The sequence below is a fragment of the Aethalodelphis obliquidens genome, unplaced genomic scaffold (genome assembly GCF_003676395.1).
Source record: "Aethalodelphis obliquidens isolate GAN/ISIS:26980383/991018 unplaced genomic scaffold, ASM367639v1 scaffold51, whole genome shotgun sequence".
NCBI classification, from domain to species: domain Eukaryota; kingdom Metazoa; phylum Chordata; class Mammalia; order Artiodactyla; family Delphinidae; genus Aethalodelphis; species Aethalodelphis obliquidens.
In genome coordinates, this window is record NW_020837995.1 from 12495739 (window position 1) to 12515698 (window position 19960).

At 41.3% G+C, this 19960-nt stretch overlaps 1 protein-coding gene across 5 annotated transcripts; it reads left to right on the plus strand.

Moving 5' to 3' along the window:
* The first annotated feature begins 984 nt into the window (after positions 1 to 984).
* AFG2B (AAA ATPase AFG2B) lies at positions 985 to 17500 on the plus strand. 5 transcript variants are annotated; one of them, XM_027084181.1, is made up of 8 exons: positions 997 to 2376; positions 3583 to 3768; positions 8792 to 8950; positions 12232 to 12441; positions 12961 to 13153; positions 14593 to 14681; positions 15561 to 15686; positions 17147 to 17430. In XM_027084181.1, exons 1-8 carry the CDS (start codon positions 1282 to 1284, stop codon positions 17312 to 17314), a joined length of 2226 nt encoding a protein of 741 aa, XP_026939982.1. In that variant the 5' UTR covers positions 997 to 1281; the 3' UTR covers positions 17315 to 17430. The 5 variants fall into 5 exon arrangements, with proteins under 5 accessions (XP_026939984.1, XP_026939986.1, XP_026939983.1 ...); XM_027084180.1 differs by having other exon boundaries at positions 1001 to 2376; positions 12961 to 13185; positions 14547 to 14681; positions 17147 to 17500; XM_027084183.1 differs by lacking the exons at positions 15561 to 15686; positions 17147 to 17430 and having other exon boundaries at positions 985 to 2376; positions 14547 to 14678.
* Positions 17501 to 19960: the final 2460 nt, after the last annotated feature.

Sequence of the window (19960 nt, forward strand, 5' to 3'; positions counted from 1 at the left end):
CCGGACGCGCAGGCTCAGCAGCCATGGCTCACGGGCCCAGCCGCTTCGCGGCATGTGGGATCTTCCCGGACCGGGCAGGCGGACTCTCAACCCCTGGGCCACCAGGGAAGCCCTATAGCTCTTTTTGATGAGCAGAATTTAAAAGGATAGGAGGAAAGAGTAATTCCCGGTGGGGAGGGGAGAGGAGAGGTGGAAAGAGAATATTAGGTGGAGGTCTTAATAATGTAGACAGGCATTGCCTCTAATACAGGACTTAGTACTGTTGTGCCCCAGATAGACAATAAGGACTTAATCACATGAACAGAAGAGGTTATGATTAAGTTGTTGTCAAAGAACATTGAAAGGAGAAGTCAGGAATATGAACAGAATGTACTGGTGTGCCACAACTACGTCAGATGGCCTGGTTTTCCTTCTTTCCCTTCTTCAAGGGATTTAAAATGCTACACTGTGATTCTCTTTTGCTCGGCTGCTGCTTTTGTATACGAAGGACATGCATGGACTTTACAAACAGGTTGGAACCCAGGTTATCGAAGGTGCCAAGGCTGTATTTCTCATCCACTCCAAGTCACCTAAGACATTAGCACCAGAGCACTCCAAAATACTGTGCCCCTGGGCTTCCCTGGTGGCGCAGTGGTTGGGAGTCCGCCTGCCGATGCAGGGGACGCGGGTTCCTGCCCCAGTCCGGGAGGATCCCACATGCCGCGGAGCGGCTGCGCCCGTGGGCCGTGGCCGCTGAGCCTGCGCGTCCGGAGCCTGTTGCTCCGCAGCGGGAGAGGCCGCAACGGTGAGGGGCCCGCGTACCGCAAAAAAAAAAAAAAAAAGCAAAATACTGTGCCCCTGAGGACTGTCGAGGTTTTTTCACAAAACAGCAAAATCTCTAGGCTCCAAAAGCGCAGGTGGTGATGCTCGAGTCCGGGAGCCAGGGAAAGAGAGTGCTGTGTGGCGACTCCCCAAACCACCAAGGTACATGCTTAATGACCTAGTAAAGGTAGCTTACGCTGCCTCCCAGACACCCGTGACTAAGGCCTTGTTCGTAAAGCTATGGAAAGGACGACTGGAGTTCATCAAACCCAGCACCACAGCAAACTAGCCCCAACGGTCCGAGCGTTTAACTTCGTCTAACTTTCCGATTGGTCCTTTCTGCCTCCTGTAAGGGAACGGCAACTGATCCCAGGCGCATGCGCATCACGTGGTTCCGGCAGAGGAGCTCTGTGTACCGGTCTTTCTGGCCCGGGTGGAATTCTTACCCCACTTTCCTGGGCCTTGCGTCTTCCGTGAGTAATGGCTCCGGACTCAGGTCCCTTTCCAGAAGGGCCGCTCTTAAAGCTGCTACCCGTAGACGCTAGGGACCGGGGCACCCAGCGCTGTCGCCTGGGCCCGGCGGCCCTCCGCGCCTTAGGCGCGCACCTGGGCTCGGCGGTGAAGATCTCGCTGCCTGACGGCGGCTCCTGCCTCTGCACCGCCTGGCCGCGGCGGGATGGAGCGGACGGCTTTGTGCAACTGGATCCGCAGTGCGCGAGCCCGGGGGCGGCAGTGGGGGCGCCGGGGTCCCGGGGGAGTCTGAACCTGAGCCGACTCCGGTTAGTGCCCTGCCCGCCCCTTCGGCTCCTCGCCGTGTGGCCGGTGTTGCGGGAGCTGGCGGGCGTGTCTGGTGCCCCAAATCCAGCCGCGGTGCTGGAGGCGGCGCAGGAGCTGCTGAGGAACCGTCCGGTGTCTCTGGGCCACGTGGTGGCCGCTCCTCCGGGCGCTCCCGGCCCGGTGGCCGCCCTGCACATCGTCAGCGGGGCACCCAACCCGAATCCGGCCGGGCTGGTCACCCCTCGCACCCACATCAGTCTGAGCGGGCTACCTCCGTCGGAAGAGGAGCCGCAGCCCGAGGTGCCCCTGGGGGGCCTTTCCGAGGCGGCCGACTCGCTGCGGGAGCTCCTCGACTTGCCGCTCAGCTACCCCCGCGCCTTGGCCTCGCTGGGGCTAGAAGTGCCACGCGGGGTGCTCCTGGCTGGCCCCCCCGGAGTGGGCAAGACCCAGCTAGTGCGGGCCGTGGCCCGAAAGGCGGGCGCGGAGCTGCTGGCCGTGAGTGCGCCCACGCTGCAGGGCTCCCGGCCCGGGGAGACCGAGGAGAACGTGCGGCGGGTCTTCCAGCGCGCGCAGGAGCTGGCCAGCCGCAGGCCCACCCTTCTCTTCCTGGACGAGGTGGACGCCCTGTGTCCCCGGCGGGGCGGCCCACACCAAGCCCCCGAGAGCCGCGTGGTGGCCCAGGTGTTGACGCTGCTAGACGGCATCAGTGGGGGCCGGGAGGTGGTGGTTGTGGGAGCCACCAACCGGCCGGACGCACTAGACCCAGCGCTGCGTAGACCTGGGAGATTCGACCGAGAGGTAAATAGGCTCAGCCAGCTAGCTCATTGCCCCCTGGAACCCCGGCCTCTTCTGGCCCTGGTTGGCTGCCCCGAGGCGTTTGCCACTTAGGTTTGGAAGTCAGTGAAGCTGGAGTGGGGCTCTGTAAAGCAGAGAACCCGTTCTCTGGTCCACAAATGATCTGCGAGCCAGGACCCTTTCCCCCTCCAGAGTCAAATTGTTCTGAGAAGCAAGGGGGCCGTTAGGGATGAGTTGTGCAGGTCCTGAGAATGAGGAGTACTATAATCAGTAGTGTTAGTTTTTAAGGGAACTAGGACTGCTACAAGCATATTAAACTCTTACGAATCTGGAAGGAGAATTTAAAGTAGGATAGCCTCAAGAAACAAATGTATTGAAATAAGGGGGAAGGCAGGGAAGGACTAGATCAGAGCAGACATTTAACTCTTCTAGATTTATTCATTCCTTGTTCGAACGCCAGCCTCCTATCCCACAATTGCTCCCTGAGTTGCCAGGAAGGTTGAATATTCAAAGCTGTCCTATTTTATAAACTTCAGTCCTAAATTGATTCTTGATTTCTACTAAATAGTTTGAATAGTGATTATTTAAATGATGTTTGAACTTTGTGGTAGGTTTCTAAAGAGACAGGTGATAATTGCCCACTTTAGCATAATCTGTTTAGAACTTGAGTGGATTTCTTCTTCACACCATGTAGTACCTGTCCTGAATAAGCTCCATAAGAGCAGGGACATAGACTATCTAGTTTACTGGCTCCTAGAACGTGGTAGGTTCTCAAAAATAACAAAAACTGGGCTTCCCTGGTGGCGCAGTGGTTGAGAGTCCGCCTGCCGATGCAGGGGACGCGGGTGCGTGCCCTGGTCCGGGAAGATCCCACATGCCGCAGAGCGGCTGGGCCCGTGAGCCATGGCCGCTGAGCCTGCGCGTCCGGAGCCTGTGCTCCGCAACGGGAGAGGCCCGCGTACAGCAAAAAAAAAATTGAAAAATAACAAAAACTTATTAAATGACATATGTAATTTTAACTGTGCAACTTTCTAGCCAGTGTTACTCCTCTGGAAGATAAGGATTTTCATGTATTCAGAATCTAAGGTATGCTTAAGAGTACACAGTAATAGTTCCAAATTTGTTCGCTAAATTATTATACATGTTTGTGAGGATTAAAAAAACAATGTTTTAAGCTGTAAACTTTTTCTTTCCTTGCTTTGCACACAGATTGTCATTGGAACTCCCACACTTAGACAAAGAAAGGCGATTCTACAAGTGATTACCTCGAAGATGCCCATCTCCAGTCAAGTCGATTTGAGCCTCCTTGCAGAAATGACTGTTGGCTATGTTGGTGCAGACCTGACCGCACTCTGTAGGGAGGCTGCCATGCACGCTCTGCTTCATAGTGAGAAGGTAAGAAGGATTGATTTATGACCTTCTATGTGAACCCTTTTATTAACGTAACAAGTTAATTTGGAGATTAAAAAAAGTGGTAAGTACATTTTCTTCAAACTTTTGATACCTTCAACAGCTGTTTCTTACATATTTTTTTAAAAAATAAATTTATTTATTTATTTTTGGCTGCGTTGGGTCTTTGTTGCTGCGTGCGAGCTCTCTCTAGTTGCGGTGAGCAGGGGCTACTCTTCGTTGCGGTGCACGGAGTTCTCACTGTGGTGGCTTCTCTTGTTTCAGAGCATGGGCTCCAGGCGTGCAGGCTTCAGTAGTTGTGGGTCACGGGCTCAGTAGTTGTGGCATGCAGACTCAGTAGTTGTGGCACACGGGCTTAGTTGCTCCGCAGCATGTGGGATCTTCCCAGACCAGGGCTCGAACCCATGTCCCCTGCATTGGCAGGCACATTCTTAACCACTGCACCACCAGGGAAGTCCTCTTACATATATTTTTACAACTGAACTCCATAGAAATAGTATATGACTGAAAGTAGGGACAGAGAGCTGAGTTCATCAGGTTTGCCCAGAGCGTTTTCCCCCACTCCCATAGTAACTCTTTAGTGCTGAAGCCCAGAGCAGTCAGGAAAAAGACAGTGTGGCCCCAGAAGAAGTAAACCTATATCTTTTTAATTTTTGTTTTATTTTGAATCTATTTCAGACTTAGAGAAAAGTTGCAAAAATAGTACAAAGAATTTTTGTATATCCTTCACACAGATTCGTCAAATGTAACATTTTATCACTTTTGCTTTATCATACTCTCTTCATGTGTATGAATGTTTATGTGTGTGTGTGTATATATATATATACTCATACTCTCAAATGCAGCCATGATGCCCCTTTAGCATTGAAAATTTAAGTGTATATTTCCTAAAAACAAAGACTTTAAAACCACAGTACAATTATCAAGATGAGGAAATTAACACTGACATGATACTTCTTCCTAATCTATATAGACCTTAACCAAATCTCACCATTTGTCCCACTAATTTCCTTTGTAGCAAAAATTTTAAAAGGAAAAAAAAAATATTTTTTAATCCAGGATTACACCTTGCATTTAGCTGTCATAGCTGCTTAATCTTTAATCTAGAAACATTCTTCAGTCTTTCTTTCACGACTTTAATTTTTTAAAAGTACAATTCAGTTATTCTATAGAATATTCCTAAGTTTGGGTTTGACTGATGTTTTCTCATGATTTGTTTCAGGTTTTGCATTTTTGGCAGAAATATCACAGAAATGATACTGTGTTCTTCTCATTGCATCTATTAGGTAGCAAATGATATATCTTTGTCCTATTACTGGTGAAATTAACTTTGATTTCTTGGATAAGGTGGTATCTCTGAGATTTCTCCATTGTCAAGATACTATTTTTTCCCTTTGTTGTTAATAAGCATCTTGAAGGGAAAATAAGCTTTTCTAACTCAGGAGACGATTAGGTGCTTAGGATTTTATTTAAATTCATCTTTGACATTCAAATCCTTAATTCATGACTGCTTTTCTTAAAAATAGTTAGGATATTATCTTAAATATAGTAGTTTTCAACACTATAGATTGGAAAATCTGTTCACTTTTATGTAATGTCAACCTGAATCCCTAAACCCCTTCCGAAAAAAATTATTTTCAGCATGCTGAGGATTCTCTTGTAACCTTAAAATTGTTCTTTGACCTTATAATTTTTTAAAACCTAATTCGAGTTTGTTTAAGGTATAAAAGGATGATTTATCATCCTAAATTTTGAAAACCTTTTTACCTAGGTCATTTATACCCTTACTCATTTTCTTTTCCTTTATTTTTACTCTTACACCAAAGGTGGGGAAGGAGTTATGTGAACTTGTAAGTCCTCATCTTTTCAGTTTAGGACCAAAGCTGCTTGAAGATTTAATGACAAGTCCCATGTGTGAAGATTTGAGGATATATGCCTCTTGAGGGGAGGACAAGAACACCACGGTGTGGGAAAGGAGGTTTACATTTAGAATCCCCTCTGCTTTGAAGTTCCAGGTTTGACCTTAAGCACGTTGGCTTAGGTGGACCATCCAGCTGCAGCCGTCCTAGGGTGGAGCCCACTGCTACTTCAGGAGGGGCCTGCCCAGGCATAGTTACCACAGGTGATGGCTCAGTTCATAAACAACCAGGGGAAGTGGAAGAAAGAAAGGCAAAAAGGAAGAAGGGACAGAGGCTTCTGGGAAGGTACTGGCTCCATCTTTTTCTTCTTTCCCTCCCCAGGCAGCTGAGGGGCTGCTGCTGCTTCTGTCTGTGCCGGGGCAGACAAGGGCACATCACAGTTTGTTCATCTTTTTGTCAAGTATGCCTATTAAAGGGTTAGAAAGACAGTTTAACACATACACCTATAGACATAGAGGGGAAAGGATTTTTATCTGCCTGAAAGGATTATGAAAATCAAGTGAATAGTGTACACACAAGTAATCTGCAAGTGTAAATGGGATTTTCAAATGTCAGTTGGTGTTACTTATAAATTAATTAGTATTCAGTTACCCAATATCTAATACTGCTAACTAGTTAAAAAAAATAGCGCTATTTCAAAAAACTATTTAATAGTGTTGTTTGTGAGAAATTAAACAAGATAAAAATTATAAAGAAAGTAAAAATTGTCTGAAATCTCACCTCCCAGAGATTATAATTATTGACATTTTTTTAGGAAAACTGTTCAGAAACGCTCCACGTATACATATTCACTTATTTAATCTTTCATAAATGGGATAAAATAGTTTGTTATTGAAAGTGGGAATTTTGGGATAACTGAATGTTCAGAATTTGATGTAAGAGGGCAAATACTTAAATATAATACAGATATTACAAATAGAAATATGTTTTTAATAGCCAGAAAGGAAATGATTTACTGATTTGACCATTTTAGAATGGCAAAACAATACTGTTAAAAAAAAAAAGAAAGATGACAAGTTCAAAAGCAAAACAAACGAACAATACTATAAGCAAAGGCAAGACACGAGACAGACTGGGAAAAATACTTTCAGCCCATGACAAAAGCCCAATTTCCTTGGTGTAGAAAGAACTCTCACAAAGCAATAAGAAAAGACCAACAATCCAAGAGAAAATGGGTAGCAAGATATGAACTGGTAGTTGACAGTAAAAGGATTACAAATAGCTTATACACATGAAAAATCCTCAACTTCCTTTAAAAATTAATCTTTTGGTTCTTTTTCTTTTTTAAAAACTTATTATTTTGAAATAATTAAAACTTCAGGGAGAGTTCTGAGATAGAGAACTGCTAAATCCTTTATCCAAATTCACCAGTTTTTAACATTTTGCCAAATTAGCTTTATCATTCTCTCCTTTCTCTTCTTCTCTCTGTACAGCTGACCTTTGAACAACACAGGTTTGAACTGCACCAGTCCACTTATACGTGGATATTTTTCAATAGTAAATACTATAAGTACTGCACGGTCTGGGGCTGGTTGAATCCACACAGACGTGGGGAACGGCAGATATGGGGGGCCACCTCTACTTAAACGAGGATTAACTCCCATGTTGTTCAAGGGTCAACTGCCTAGGTATACACATTGTTTTTTTCTGAATCATTTGAGAAGGGGTTGCATGCATCTTAACCCATTATCCCTTAATATTTTAATGTCCATTTCCTATGAAAAAGTATGTATAATCTCATTATATTCAGGAAATTTAACATTGATCAAAATGTCAGATTTATAGTTCCTATTCTAATTTTGCTAACTGTATCCATTTTTGTAGCATTCTTTTCCTCCAGTACAGGATCTAGTCCAGGATAATGTATTGTGTTTAGTTTTTTGTTTCTTTTTATCTTGAACGCTTCCTTAGCACTTTTTTGGTGTGTGTGCGACGTTTGACATTGACATTTTTCAAGGATGCAGGTCAGTGATTTTATAGAACTTCTGTCAGTTTGGGTTTGTCTGTTTCTTCATAGTCAGATTCAGGTTATGCATGCCCATCGGGGATACTACATAAGTGATAGTGTCCTTCTTATGATGTCACATGTGAAGGCACAGTACGTCCACCTGCCCCTCATTGGTGATGTCCCTAATGGTGACTGATGTGATCAATCAGTCAAGGTTTTGTCCAGTTTATTTACTGTATAGCTGCTATTTTTCCCTTTGCAACTAATAAGAAATCTGTGAGGAAACGCTCTGAGACAATGCAGACATACTGTTCCTCATCAAACTTTCCCTCCCCTAGATTAGCATCCATTGATTCTTGCCCTAAACAGCCTTTACTGTGATGGTTGCAAAATTGATTTTCTAATTCCATTATTTTCCTCTACCTCACTCTTGATTAAAGAAATTTAATTAGCACAATAGTGAGCACCATTTCGTCTCTCATACTGGCCGAAATTTAAGGTTTGGTAATGTCCATTGTTGGAGAGGTGTGGGGAGAACAGCTTCATATATTGGTGCAGCTTTGAGGACAGTTTAGTAGTAGCTGTGAAAATTGTAAGTGTACATACTCTTAAGCACAATAATTCTACTTTGAGGAAATTATTATATAAAATACTTGAGCATGTGCACAAGGACTTTCAGTTGCTGCTTTGTTTTTAATAACAAAAGACTGGAAGCACCCTACGTTCAACAGAAGGATGTTGTTAAAATACTCATACAATATGCAGTTGTCAAAAAGAATGAGATAGAGCTGTATTAGTTGACATGAAAAGATTTCTAAGATAAATGAAAAAGTACAAATTAATATGTATGGTATGGTCACATTTGTGTATCTTTTTGAAAGCATATACATATGTCATAAAACATACTGGAAGAATACACAGGAAACTGTTGACATTCTCTGGGGATGAATATTGGTGGAGTTGAGGGGGAAACATTTAATTTTTTTATACCATGTGTTACAAATTTCTTTATAGTGATAACATAATAGATGTATAAATTCAAAAGAGGATTTACAATTTAAAAGTAATTGTGTTTGTGTACCACAAAAAAGGCCCACCTGATTTTTGGTTTGATTTTGCTTTTTGGGGTGGATTTCTTCAGAACCAGGACAATCCAATGATTGATGAAACAGACTTCCTTGAAGCTTTTAAAAAGATCCAGCCCTCATCATTTCGAAGTGTCATTGGACTGATGGACATCAAGCCTGTTGGCTGGGAGCAGATTGGTGGCCTTGAAGATGTAAAACTAAAGTTAAAACAGGTGAGATAGAGAATCTGCTTAAGCCAGTAGAATATGACAGTCTAAGTGTAATGCTTTATGGTGAAAACAAGCTGCACTGAAACTTCTTGCCGTCATCACTAATGCGATCCTAACATCTAGATCTAATGGTCGATTTTCAATCCTTATTTAACTGGACTCTATAGGCATCAAATATTATTTTTCATACTTTCCTGCCTCGCCCTCTTTTTGTTTGCTTTTTGCTCTAAAGAGTTTATAATTTAGACTGGGGTCAGTAAACTCTTTTCTGTAGAGGGCCAGAGAGTAAATATTTTAGGCTTTGTGGTCTCTGTTGCAACCACTCAACCCTGCCATTGTAGCACGAAAACAGTCGTAGACAGTATGTAATGAGTATCTGTGTTCTGATGGAACTTTATTTATGGACACTGAAGTCATATAATTTTCATGTCACAAAATAGTATTCTTTTGATTTTTTTTTTTATTTTATTTATTTTATTTATTTATTTTTGGCTGTTTGGGTCTTCGTTTCTGTGCGAGGGCTTTCTCTAGTTGCGGTGAGCGGGGGCCACTCTTCATTGCGGTGCGCGGGCCTCTTACTGTCGCGGCCTCTCTTGTTGCGGAGCACAGGCTCCAGACGCGCAGGCTCAGTAGTTATGGCTCACGGGCCCAGTTGCTCAGTGGCATGTGGGATCTTCCCAGACCAGGGCTCGAACCCGTGTCCCCTGCATTGGCAGGCAGATTCTCAACCACCGCGCCACCAGGGAAGCCCTGAATTATTTATTTATTCATTGAGCATTTGGAAATGTAAAAACGATTCTTATTAGTTCATGGGCTATACAAATACAGATTCTTTGTTCATAGGCCTGAGTTTGCCCTGGGACTGGTAAAAACACAAAATTATAATAAACAGTCAGTATGGCCTGGGTGGCTACTTGATACTGGTTCTCACAGTGGCTGTTGAGGGACACAGCTATTCAGCCCTTCTTACCTGCATTGCAGGTTCAGCAGTTGATTTTGCCAGTACCCCTTTGGGTGATCCTGCCATAAGGAAGTAGGTTTCTCTAATTGCACACACACAAGACTGATTTATAAGTATCAATTATAATTTATTTGTCTTAACTGGAAGCTACATCTACAGTGAACCCTGGAATCCTTGTGTCCATGGATAAGCACGTTTATAATATGCCCTAATTTTTTATTTATTTATTTATTTTTGGCTGCGTTGCGACTTCGTTGCTGCACTTGGGCTTTCTCTCGTTGCAGTGAGCAGGGGCCACTCTTCATTGCGGTGTGCAGGCTTCTCACTGCGGTGGCCTCTCGTTGTGGTGCACGGGCTTCAGGCATGTGGGCCTCAGCAGTTGTGGCACACGGGCTCAGTAGTAGTGGCTTGCGGGCTCTAGAGTGCAGGCTCAGTAGTTGTGGCTCATGGGCCTAGTTGCTCTGCAGCATGTGGGATCTCCCCTGACCAGGGATCGAACCTGTGTCCCCTGCATTGGCAGGCAGACTCCTATCCACTGCACCACCAGGGAAGTCCCCCTAATTTTTTACATGCTTTGTCTCATTTAATCTTCACAAAATACATGCGGGAGATGAGTAACACCTTCCTGTTAGAAACACCGTTTCTTTAGCTCTGAATATTAAGCTTTCCTGCCTTTCTGAGCACTCGTCTCCCCTACCTTAAATGTTAGTTCTCCAAGCTCCTGAGAGTTTTCTTTTTGCATTCTCTGAGTGAGCCTTTGATCTCCTTAATGTCCCAGGCCTCAGCTGTCCCCTGAAAAATGCTAACTCAGAAATCTTTATATCCAGCGCAGATAGTTCTTTTGATCATTAGAACTACTTAAATGCCTGCCTACTGGATAACTTCCAGGGATCTCAAACTCAGCATGTCCAAAGTTCAGCTAATCAGTTCCACCTCTACACCTGGATTCCCTCCCTCTGTGAATGCAGCCAGTCACCCCATCCCCTCACTCAGAAACCTGTCTTCTGAATGCACGGAGTCATGTCATGCATAACGTAACTTCCCCTCTGGATTTCCCCTGCGTATAATACAGTTACATTTTATGTTTCATATACATCCCTCCCACACCACCTCTGCTGCCTGTGACACATCAAGCCTTATTATTTTTGTAGTCTGAATCCTTGCCAGAGACTGCTAAGTGGTCTCCCTCCCTCTAGTTTCATTTCCTTCTATCCATTCTCTATACTGCTTCCTCATTGTTGACTAAAACTGTCAAGGCCCAACGTGATCTGAATCCTACTTCCACTTCAGCTCTATCGCGTCTTGCCTCCCTCATCCTCCCCTCTGTTCCTGCTTACTGTTGGGAGATGAATTGGATGCTTTCATGTGTCTCTGTATATATTGTTCCTTGTCTGTGGAATGCCCTTCTCTGGTCTGCTTGTTAGTTTACAAGCCTGTCTCCCCAACTAAAATAGGAGTTTCTAGGTACAGGGGTCTTGTCTATCCTTTTCTGTAGAGGCAATATATCAGTAGTTAAGAGCTTGTGCTCTTGATCTACACTGTCTGGGTTTAGTCTTAGTTCTGCTGCCTCGCTAGCAGTAAGATAAGATCTGGGCGGGTTACTTCACTTTTTTAGCCCGAGTTTCTGCATCTGTGAAGTTATGATGATAACAGAACCATCTACCTCAGAGGTAGTGAGGATTTACTTACTATTATGAGTGCCTACTTTGTGAAGGTGTCACTCTAGGTGATGGGGATTTAGAGGTGAACTTGGCTTACATTCTAGCAGGAGCAGAATGACTAACTCAACATGGAAAAATAGTAGTTTCAGACAGCAAATGAATAAGTGCTCCAAAAGTAGAAGATGGGTAGTAGCGTAGACTGCCTAGGAGGAGGAGGATCTGCTTTAACTACAGTGGTTAGGGAAGACCTCTCCAAGGAAATGACATATGAGTGGAGACATGTATGATGAGGGATAGCACACAAAGATCTTAAGGGAGTATTCAGGCAGAGAGAGACTAGCAGGTAAAGGCCATGAGATGGGAACAGACTGGAGTGTTTGGGCGATGGGTTATGTGAGGCCTTGTAAGCAGTGGTAAGTTAGGAGTTTGGATTTGGATTTTATTCTAATTCTGATGAGAAGTCATGGAAAGATTTTAAGCAGGAAGTGATGTGACCTCACTTAGGTCATAAGGCTGCTGTGTGGAGATTGGACCACATTTCCAGCTCATAGCAGGTACCTGAGGGTTGTGGAACGCATGAATTTACTGAATTTTTTGATGTTCATCATTATACTAAAACAACTCTCTCTTTTTGTGTCCTGTCTCTTTTTGTGTACTTTTAGAGCATTGAATGGCCTCTGAAATTCCCTCGGGAATTTGTTAGGATGGGCCTGACAGAGCCAAAGGGAGTTCTCCTGTATGGTCCCCCTGGGTGTGCCAAAACCACCCTGGTGAGGGCCCTGGCCACGAGCTGTCATTGCTCTTTTGTTTCAGTGAGCGGAGCTGATCTCTTTTCACCTTTTGTTGGCGATTCAGAAAAAATCTTGTCTCAGGTTTGTTTTTTTATTTTCCCTCATGCAGTTAAGTTTACTTTTGAATTTTTGTTTCATGCCTTAAGGATAAACCTTATTTTTTAAAATATAACTGGCTTTTCTTCCTATTAGGAAAGTTATACCTGATTGTGTATAGAAAATTTAGAAAATATAGAAAAGTGTAAATAAGAAATCCTCCATAATTCTTCTACCTACCGTTAACATTTTGGTGAATTTCCTTTGCTTTTCAGTTTCCTTGGGCAGGGAATGGGTGGATGGTAATATATATCTGTGATTTTTTAACTTAATATTATCACTTTTAAAATTCAATAATATTAAATATTCTTTGAAAATATGATTTTAACCCCCATATAATACTGTTATTCCTTATTTATTCATTCCCTAGTTCTTAGACATTAGAATCTTTCTCTTCTTTTTATATTTTAAAAATTATAAATACAGAGTAATGCAGAAAACATACATTCATATGAATAAGGCATGACGTATAGCTTTTAAATATTTCCGTTTTTCGAACAAAAGGTATTTCGACAAGCAAGAGCAAATACTCCAGCAATTGTGTTTTTGGATGAAATTGATTCAATCTTGGGCTCTCGGTCAATCAGCAGAACAGGATGTAATGTTCAAGAACGTGTTCTTTCTGTTCTCCTAAATGAATTAGATGGTGTTGGATTGAAGACTATAGAGAGAAGAGGAAGTAAATCAGATCAACATGGTAAATACAAGGAGCTGGAAAAAAACGAAGAGGTATTTATTAGCCAGAATACACCAAAAATCCAGGCCAGCATTAAGTAGAATGAATCTGCCCTAGGTTTCCCTATGCTGGATGCATCTCAGAGAATTATATAATTTCAGTGTGACTCTTAGGACTTTTACAGAGCTGGTAAAATAGTGATTTACCTGGGAAAGGTGAGGCAAATTTTATAATAAAGTATCTTAGATATATATGAATGTGAATTTTTTCCTAAGATTAGAAACATAACTACATATTGCTAGTGGAGAAGGGAGTTTCTTCTTATTTTCATACCCTGAAAAACTAGTGTTCATCCCTTTCTAAAATTGTTTATGTGAAATGAAACATAACCCATGTTTGGGTTACTGATCATTGGAAATAATGATCAGTAATTGAAAATTTTCAGTTTTCTTAAGGAATGGGTTTCCTTGGTTATAACAAAGTTAAAGTGACCTTGGAAATCCTCTTCGTCTCTTTTGAGCCTTCTCCAGATAGAGTTTGGTATCCTTAAGTAATTCCTGACAGATAATTTTTCTTCTTTTATTTTTTTCTTGTTCTTACTTGTTTCCCATTTTTTAAATTGTTCCATGGAAAGAGAGTCTTACAGCTCCTTAGGAACATATGCCACTAGAATTTGACGGGACCCATCAGGATTTCTAATTAAATCTCCTCATCATGCAGGATTTCCTTCTATAGCCTCTGACAGGTGTTTACCCAGCCTCTGCTGAAATACCTGCAGATATAGGGAACTCATTGCTTTGAGAGATCACATCACTGGAGAACTGCTTTGATAATTAAGTTCAACAATTTTGAATGCTTAGCATGTGTAAGGCCTTGTTCTGGTTGCTCTTAGATACTTCTTATCTTCAGGATTTATATAAATGCAGCTTATGTTAATTGTCATATTTCTGCCCGTGGAAAGAAAACAAAGAGGTAAAATCAATCTCCTTCTTCAAGAACATGAGAGCCAAGACTTTTCATAGCTATACATGTGTTAGTCAGATGCTTCTGTCTTTTCAAGTCGTCCATTTAAGTTGTAATCATTCACTGGGGCTCAGGTGCATTTAGGTCAACAGATAGATGTTCTCTGCTGTGGTGTAAAGCTTTTCATCAGTTCTTACACTGAGAGATGCCCCATCAGGATTGATCACTCCCTTCACTGTGTACACAGAGTAGCTCTTTGATAATAATTTGTTTCTGGGGTACCTTGATACTGAGAATGTGGTCTGGAAGGGAAATGTAAGCATTCTAGTCCCAAGAAAAAAATATCCCCCTATTTAGAAACAAATGGACCTTCTGATTTGTAATTTAAAAAAAATACATTTAATAATTAACAACTTATTGACATTACTTTGTGTTGTATGTTTTCCCTCAGCTAGAGTTTCAGGAAGTTTTTAATAGCAATGTCATGATTGTTGCAGCAACAAATAGACCTGATGTGTTAGATGATGCCTTGTTACGGCCTGGAAGATTAGACAAGATTATTTATATTCCACCTCCAGATGAAAAGGTAATCATTGTGCACATTTACTCTGTGCATTTCTAACAACACATCAGTGAGCTCTAAGAGGACGGCAGAATTGAATCCCTTACTGGGTATAGGTGTACATGGTATATGTCCTATATTGAATTCCGCATTTTTCCTTATCTGGGCCCGTCATAAATCATCATTTTCATCTGCTTTTGCTGGGTTCTCTGGCCCTGTTTTCAGAGAAACATAAGCCTAAAAGCAAGGTAGTAATTTCCTTTTTGTGGAAGACTCAAAATACTGAGTTTATCGAGTCTACTCAACGTTATTTTGCAACTAGAATGGAGGAATCCTTAAGTGTTAAAAGGGTTTTGGAGGTTATCTGGGTCAGCATTCTTATTTTTCAGTGGAGAAATCTGAGGTTACAGAGATTATACAATATATCCACAGCCAAAGAATCAGTAAATCCATTGCCCTTCACATCCAGAGCCATTGGCAGTAAGTGGTGAAAGACACAGAAAATGAATTCTTTTCCTTCCTTAGGCTTTTATCAGATTTTGAAGGGATGGAAAAAAAATTATATCTATTTTATTGTTAAATTGTGTCTGATAATTTATGTATTTGCTTTTGAACCATGTCTGATGGGACTGTTTGTATCCAAAAGAGAGATTCATCAAGTCTCTTAAAGATTATATCTATGGTTGGCTGTTTTTTAAATTAAATATAAAAATATTAAAATGTATCATGATGTCACATTTACTTTCTTCTTGAGAAGAAGTGATTCTTTCTTATTGTTTCTGAAATATATATACTTTCTCTGTAATATGATAGAAAACTCTAACTTGAAATGTTTTAATACAGCATTGTGTCAGACGTAAATGTTGTAAGGTTATAAACATATTATTTTTTATTTTGTTCCAGGGCAGGCTTTCTATTCTGAAAGTCTGTACAAAAAACATGCCAATGGGGCCTGATATTTCCTTGGAAAATGTAGCAGCAGATACCTGTTTTTTCTCTGGAGCTGATCTTGGAAACCTCTGCAAAGAAGTAAGTTAATTAATGAAGAAAACCTATAGTTCAAAACATTTATTCAGAACTTCATTCACTTGGCAGTATTTACTGAAAGGGAGGCACCATGTGAGGTGAAAAAGACCACTGTGGTCCCTTACCTTCTCTTCAGAGCGTACAGGTTGATGGGGCAGTGGGGGAGGTGCAGAGAGGTAATACTGAATTAAAACATGTAGTGAGTCAGGGAAGTTCAGGGTGCTGTGGGAGTACCTAGGAAGGACACCAGTCCAGACCTGGGGGCATCAGAGAAGGCTATCTGAGAGAGGGTGTGTGTACATTGAAACTGGAAGGATGATTAGGGAGTTAGCTAGGCTAAGGGAGAGAAGCGGAGTGTTTGAGGCAGAAGGAATAAAATGTGCAGCAACTGGAGGTGAGAAATGACATTATTGAAGAGGTGGAGTGGACAGTGGCCAGATCACACAGGTTCTTGTAGGTCACTTTAAGGCATTTAGACTTTATGTTGTCTGCCAAAAAAGGCAGCCACTGTTGGGTTTTTCCTTTCTATAAACTTGTGTTAAATATAACATTCAGAAAAATGCACAGATCAGAGGCTATGGTGCACTGAATTAACATAAAGTGAACACACTCGTATAACCACCTCTCCAGAAGCTTCCCGTGGGCCTTCCCACTCTATCCCAAAAGAGAACCACTCTCCTGACTTCCAGCACTGGGGGGATTAGTTTTGCCTGCTTTTGCACTTTATATAGATGGAACCATACGGTATGCTCTTCTGTCTGCTTCTTTAACTCAAGATTATGTCTGTGAAGTTCATCCGTTGTTTTGTGTGTAGCAGTAGTTTGTTCATTTCCATTGCTTATAATATTCTAATATATGAATGTGCTGCTTTTATATACGCATTTTATCTTTGAACATTTGTGTTACAACTTTTTCGCTATTATGAATTATGCTGCTATGAACAATCTTGTACGCGTCTTGGTATACGTGTGTGTGTATGTCTATTTCGTATACAAAGAGAATTGGTGGGTCATCGAGTATGTGTTGATCTGTTCCTTTATGATCAGTGCTGTTTCCTGTTTAAAAACTCCTACTCTGAGGTCAGGAATATAGTCTCTCTTTCTGTAACTTAACTTTTTTTTTTATTGGTGTATAGTTGATTTAAAAAATTTTTATTTTATACCGGAGTATAGTTGATCTCATCTTTAAAATATATGCACTCACAGTGTCTATATTATTCTGCAGTCTGCTTTCCCCCCAGCCCCCCACCCATTTAAGGCTAGAATTTAATGTAGAAGAGAAGATGGTCTACTGAGAGGACTTTTAATCACTTTAACTTTTTAGCTTAATGTTTCTAGTATCATGAATATTGAAATTCTATGAAGTGAGACTGAGATTTTTGTGTTCAGATTTTAAAGTATTACCATATATTATAAAATAACAATGAAGCATATTTATTATTTCCTATTGTTTGTCTTTTATAGGCCGCCTTGCTGGCTCTGCAAGAAAATGGACTGGAAGCGACCACAGTGAAACAAGAGCACTTTCTAGAATCACTTAAGACTGTAAAACCATCCTTAAGTCACAAGGATTTGACTTTATATAAAAACTTATTTCAGAAACAAGGATTTTCTAACTTAGAAGATATTTAAAAATTATTTTACATACCTGCTTAAGGATTAACTTAAATGTGAACGTGCATTATAATTTGCAACTTCACACTCTGTGTGTGTTATTTCCTATAAATAAAAAAACTTGTGCCAAATAAGCTAAGATTTCATACTTACAGAAAAGTTAAAAGAATAATACAAAGAACTCTTATACACTCTTAACCCAGATTCTCCAATTTTTCACATTTTCCTACATTTGTCTCCTTTCTCTCTCTCCCTCCTCCCTCCTCCCCACCACAGTATTTTTCTGAACTATTAAATAAAAGTAGATTTTACACATCATGCCCCTTTATCCCTTTAATACTTTAGTGTACATTTTCTTATAAATGAGGTTATTTTCTTATATGACCACAGTGCAGTTATGAAATTCAAGAAATTTAACATTGATACAACATTTTAATCTATTGACGATGAATTTCATCCATTGTTCCAATAGTAATTGTTTTCCCATTACAAGATCCAGTTTAGGATCATACACTGCACTTAGTTGTCATGTCTCTTTAGCCTCTTCGCCTTTTTTAATCTGAAACAGTTCCTCAGTCTTTCTTGACCTTGACACTTTTGAAGCGTACAGACTAAGTATTTTATAGAACAGTTGGTTCCTAATTTGTGTTTGTCTGATGTGCATCCTGATAGGTTCAGGTTATGCATCACCAGTGGAGCATATGTATGTGCTGTCATGTCCTCAGATCACAGCTGGAGGCACGTGGCATCTGCACATTATTGGTGATGTTAATTTTGATCACTTGTTTATGATCTTGTCCATCTTCTCCACTGTATAGCTACTAGTTTTCCTTTTGTAATTGTGAGTATTTTTTAAGGAGATAGGTTATATATAAGTTTTTATTTTCCTTTATGAAAAGAGTAATAATGCTAGAAAATGTAGATAAACATGAAGAAAACATGTGGGTATTTAACTTTCCAGTCCCTTACACATGTATAGATAACTTTTTAAAACCAAAAGCATGGTACTGTGTAGCTCTTGTTTTTCTCACCTAACAGTATCTGGTAAGCATCTTACTGAGACTTTCTTCACTCTCAACGTGCCATACAGGGTGCAGGAGCGTTCGTGAAGGAGACAGACATGGCACTGATAGGGCAGCTGGGAGCGGGGACCTCCAACAAATCATGCAGTGTGAGTTAAACACAGGAGACGAGCTTCAAAGGAAGTATAGGTACAGTCAGGACATGGTGCGTGAACTATATGAAGTCATAAATGTGAACCCCTAAACTCAGATTCTAGCTGTATGCTCCTTGTTTTTTCCTAGAGAAAGTTTCTAGTGGTCAGCCAAGAAATTTAGTACCCACACTTTGGTTAGAGGCTGAGTTTTTATTTGAAAATGTCTTTTTAAACTGTAACTTTGCAACAGAACTTTGGAAGCCTCCTGAGGACAAAAACCATGTTTGTTCTCTCATTGAAATAAATCAATAAATGATGAAGTCAGATCAAGGATTTCTTTGACTCAACTTCAGTGTGATTAGAGGATGGCTCTGGGAAATTTCCAAAAGCTGTGTTCGTAATCGGTGAGAAAACACTTCAGCTTCTAAGTATTATACCTGGGAAGTGTGAACAGCTTTACATTAAGCTCAAACTCCTTTCTGAGCCACATTACAGCATTAAACAATGTATCAATAGTACACTCCCAGACCATCTGAAATTTAGCAGATCCATATTTGCTAAACCTGGTAACTAGGCAGCCACTGAAGGGTGGGCAGAAAGAATTCCAACACAAAATATTTAATGAAAGGATATTCTATTTTTCTTATAAAGCCTGAGCTGGGCTGATTAAAATCTAAGTTTGAATTCCTAACATGGGAACCAAGTAGCTGTGGTTCCATGCTCCTGCAAGCCCGGGTTGCAGCAGCTAGAGAAGGTTCTGGAAGTTTCTGACAATTGGGGTGGGGAGGAGAAGCTCCCCCAAGGGATTTTGGGCTTTGGAGCAGCCACAGAGGGTAATGCTGGTGAGTATCCTGAGTGGGTTCCTTTGGGGCACTGCCAAGATTTGAAGGGTGAGAACTGTGCCTGCTAGTTAGTCATTCTGGGAAAGACTAAACACAAGCTCAGTAAACCTGGGCATTAACCAAAAGAGGGAAAGTATGGCTTTCAGGGTCTAGTTCTCATTGTGAGCTTTAAAACAGCCAATCTAAAATTTCCTGATCAACAGTAGTGAGGTAATCTGCATGATAAAGACCCCTCTGTTTCCTTCCCACCCACCCCCTCCTCCCACCCCATCCTGGCCCCCAAAAGAAGACAGTCTGGCTTGAAACGAGCATTTTCTTTTGCTACTACTTCTTGCCCCACCCTGCTGCCTTTATAAAAGCTTTCTGTTTGTACTACCCCTTGGAGCACCCTGCTAGTTCATGAATCATTGAATGAAGCCAATTAGATCTTCAAATTGACTCAGTTGAATTCTGTTTTTTAACGCTATATACAATTTATAAATTTTTAAAACATTTTATTCTGAACATTTTCACACACATTTAATAACATAACAAAATCCCACATATCTGTCACCTAGATTGAATAATTAGTATTTTGCTAAATTTGCTTCATTTTCTACTGAAAAACAAGTATTTTCAGGTAAATCCCAAACATCATGATATTTCTTAATTATTTCCACATATAAT

Bases quoted from the DNA above. Each gene is read 5' to 3' on its own strand.
- AFG2B (XM_027084180.1), top strand. From the start codon at position 1,282: ATGGCTCCGGACTCAGGTCCCTTTCCAGAAGGGCCGCTCTTAAAGCTG. The intron at 3,769-8,791 runs GTAAGAAGGATT...GGATTTCTTCAG, and splicing joins CTCTGCTTCATAGTGAGAAG to AACCAGGACAATCCAATGAT. The intron at 14,682-15,560 runs GTAATCATTGTG...ATTTTGTTCCAG, and splicing joins TTCCACCTCCAGATGAAAAG to GGCAGGCTTTCTATTCTGAA.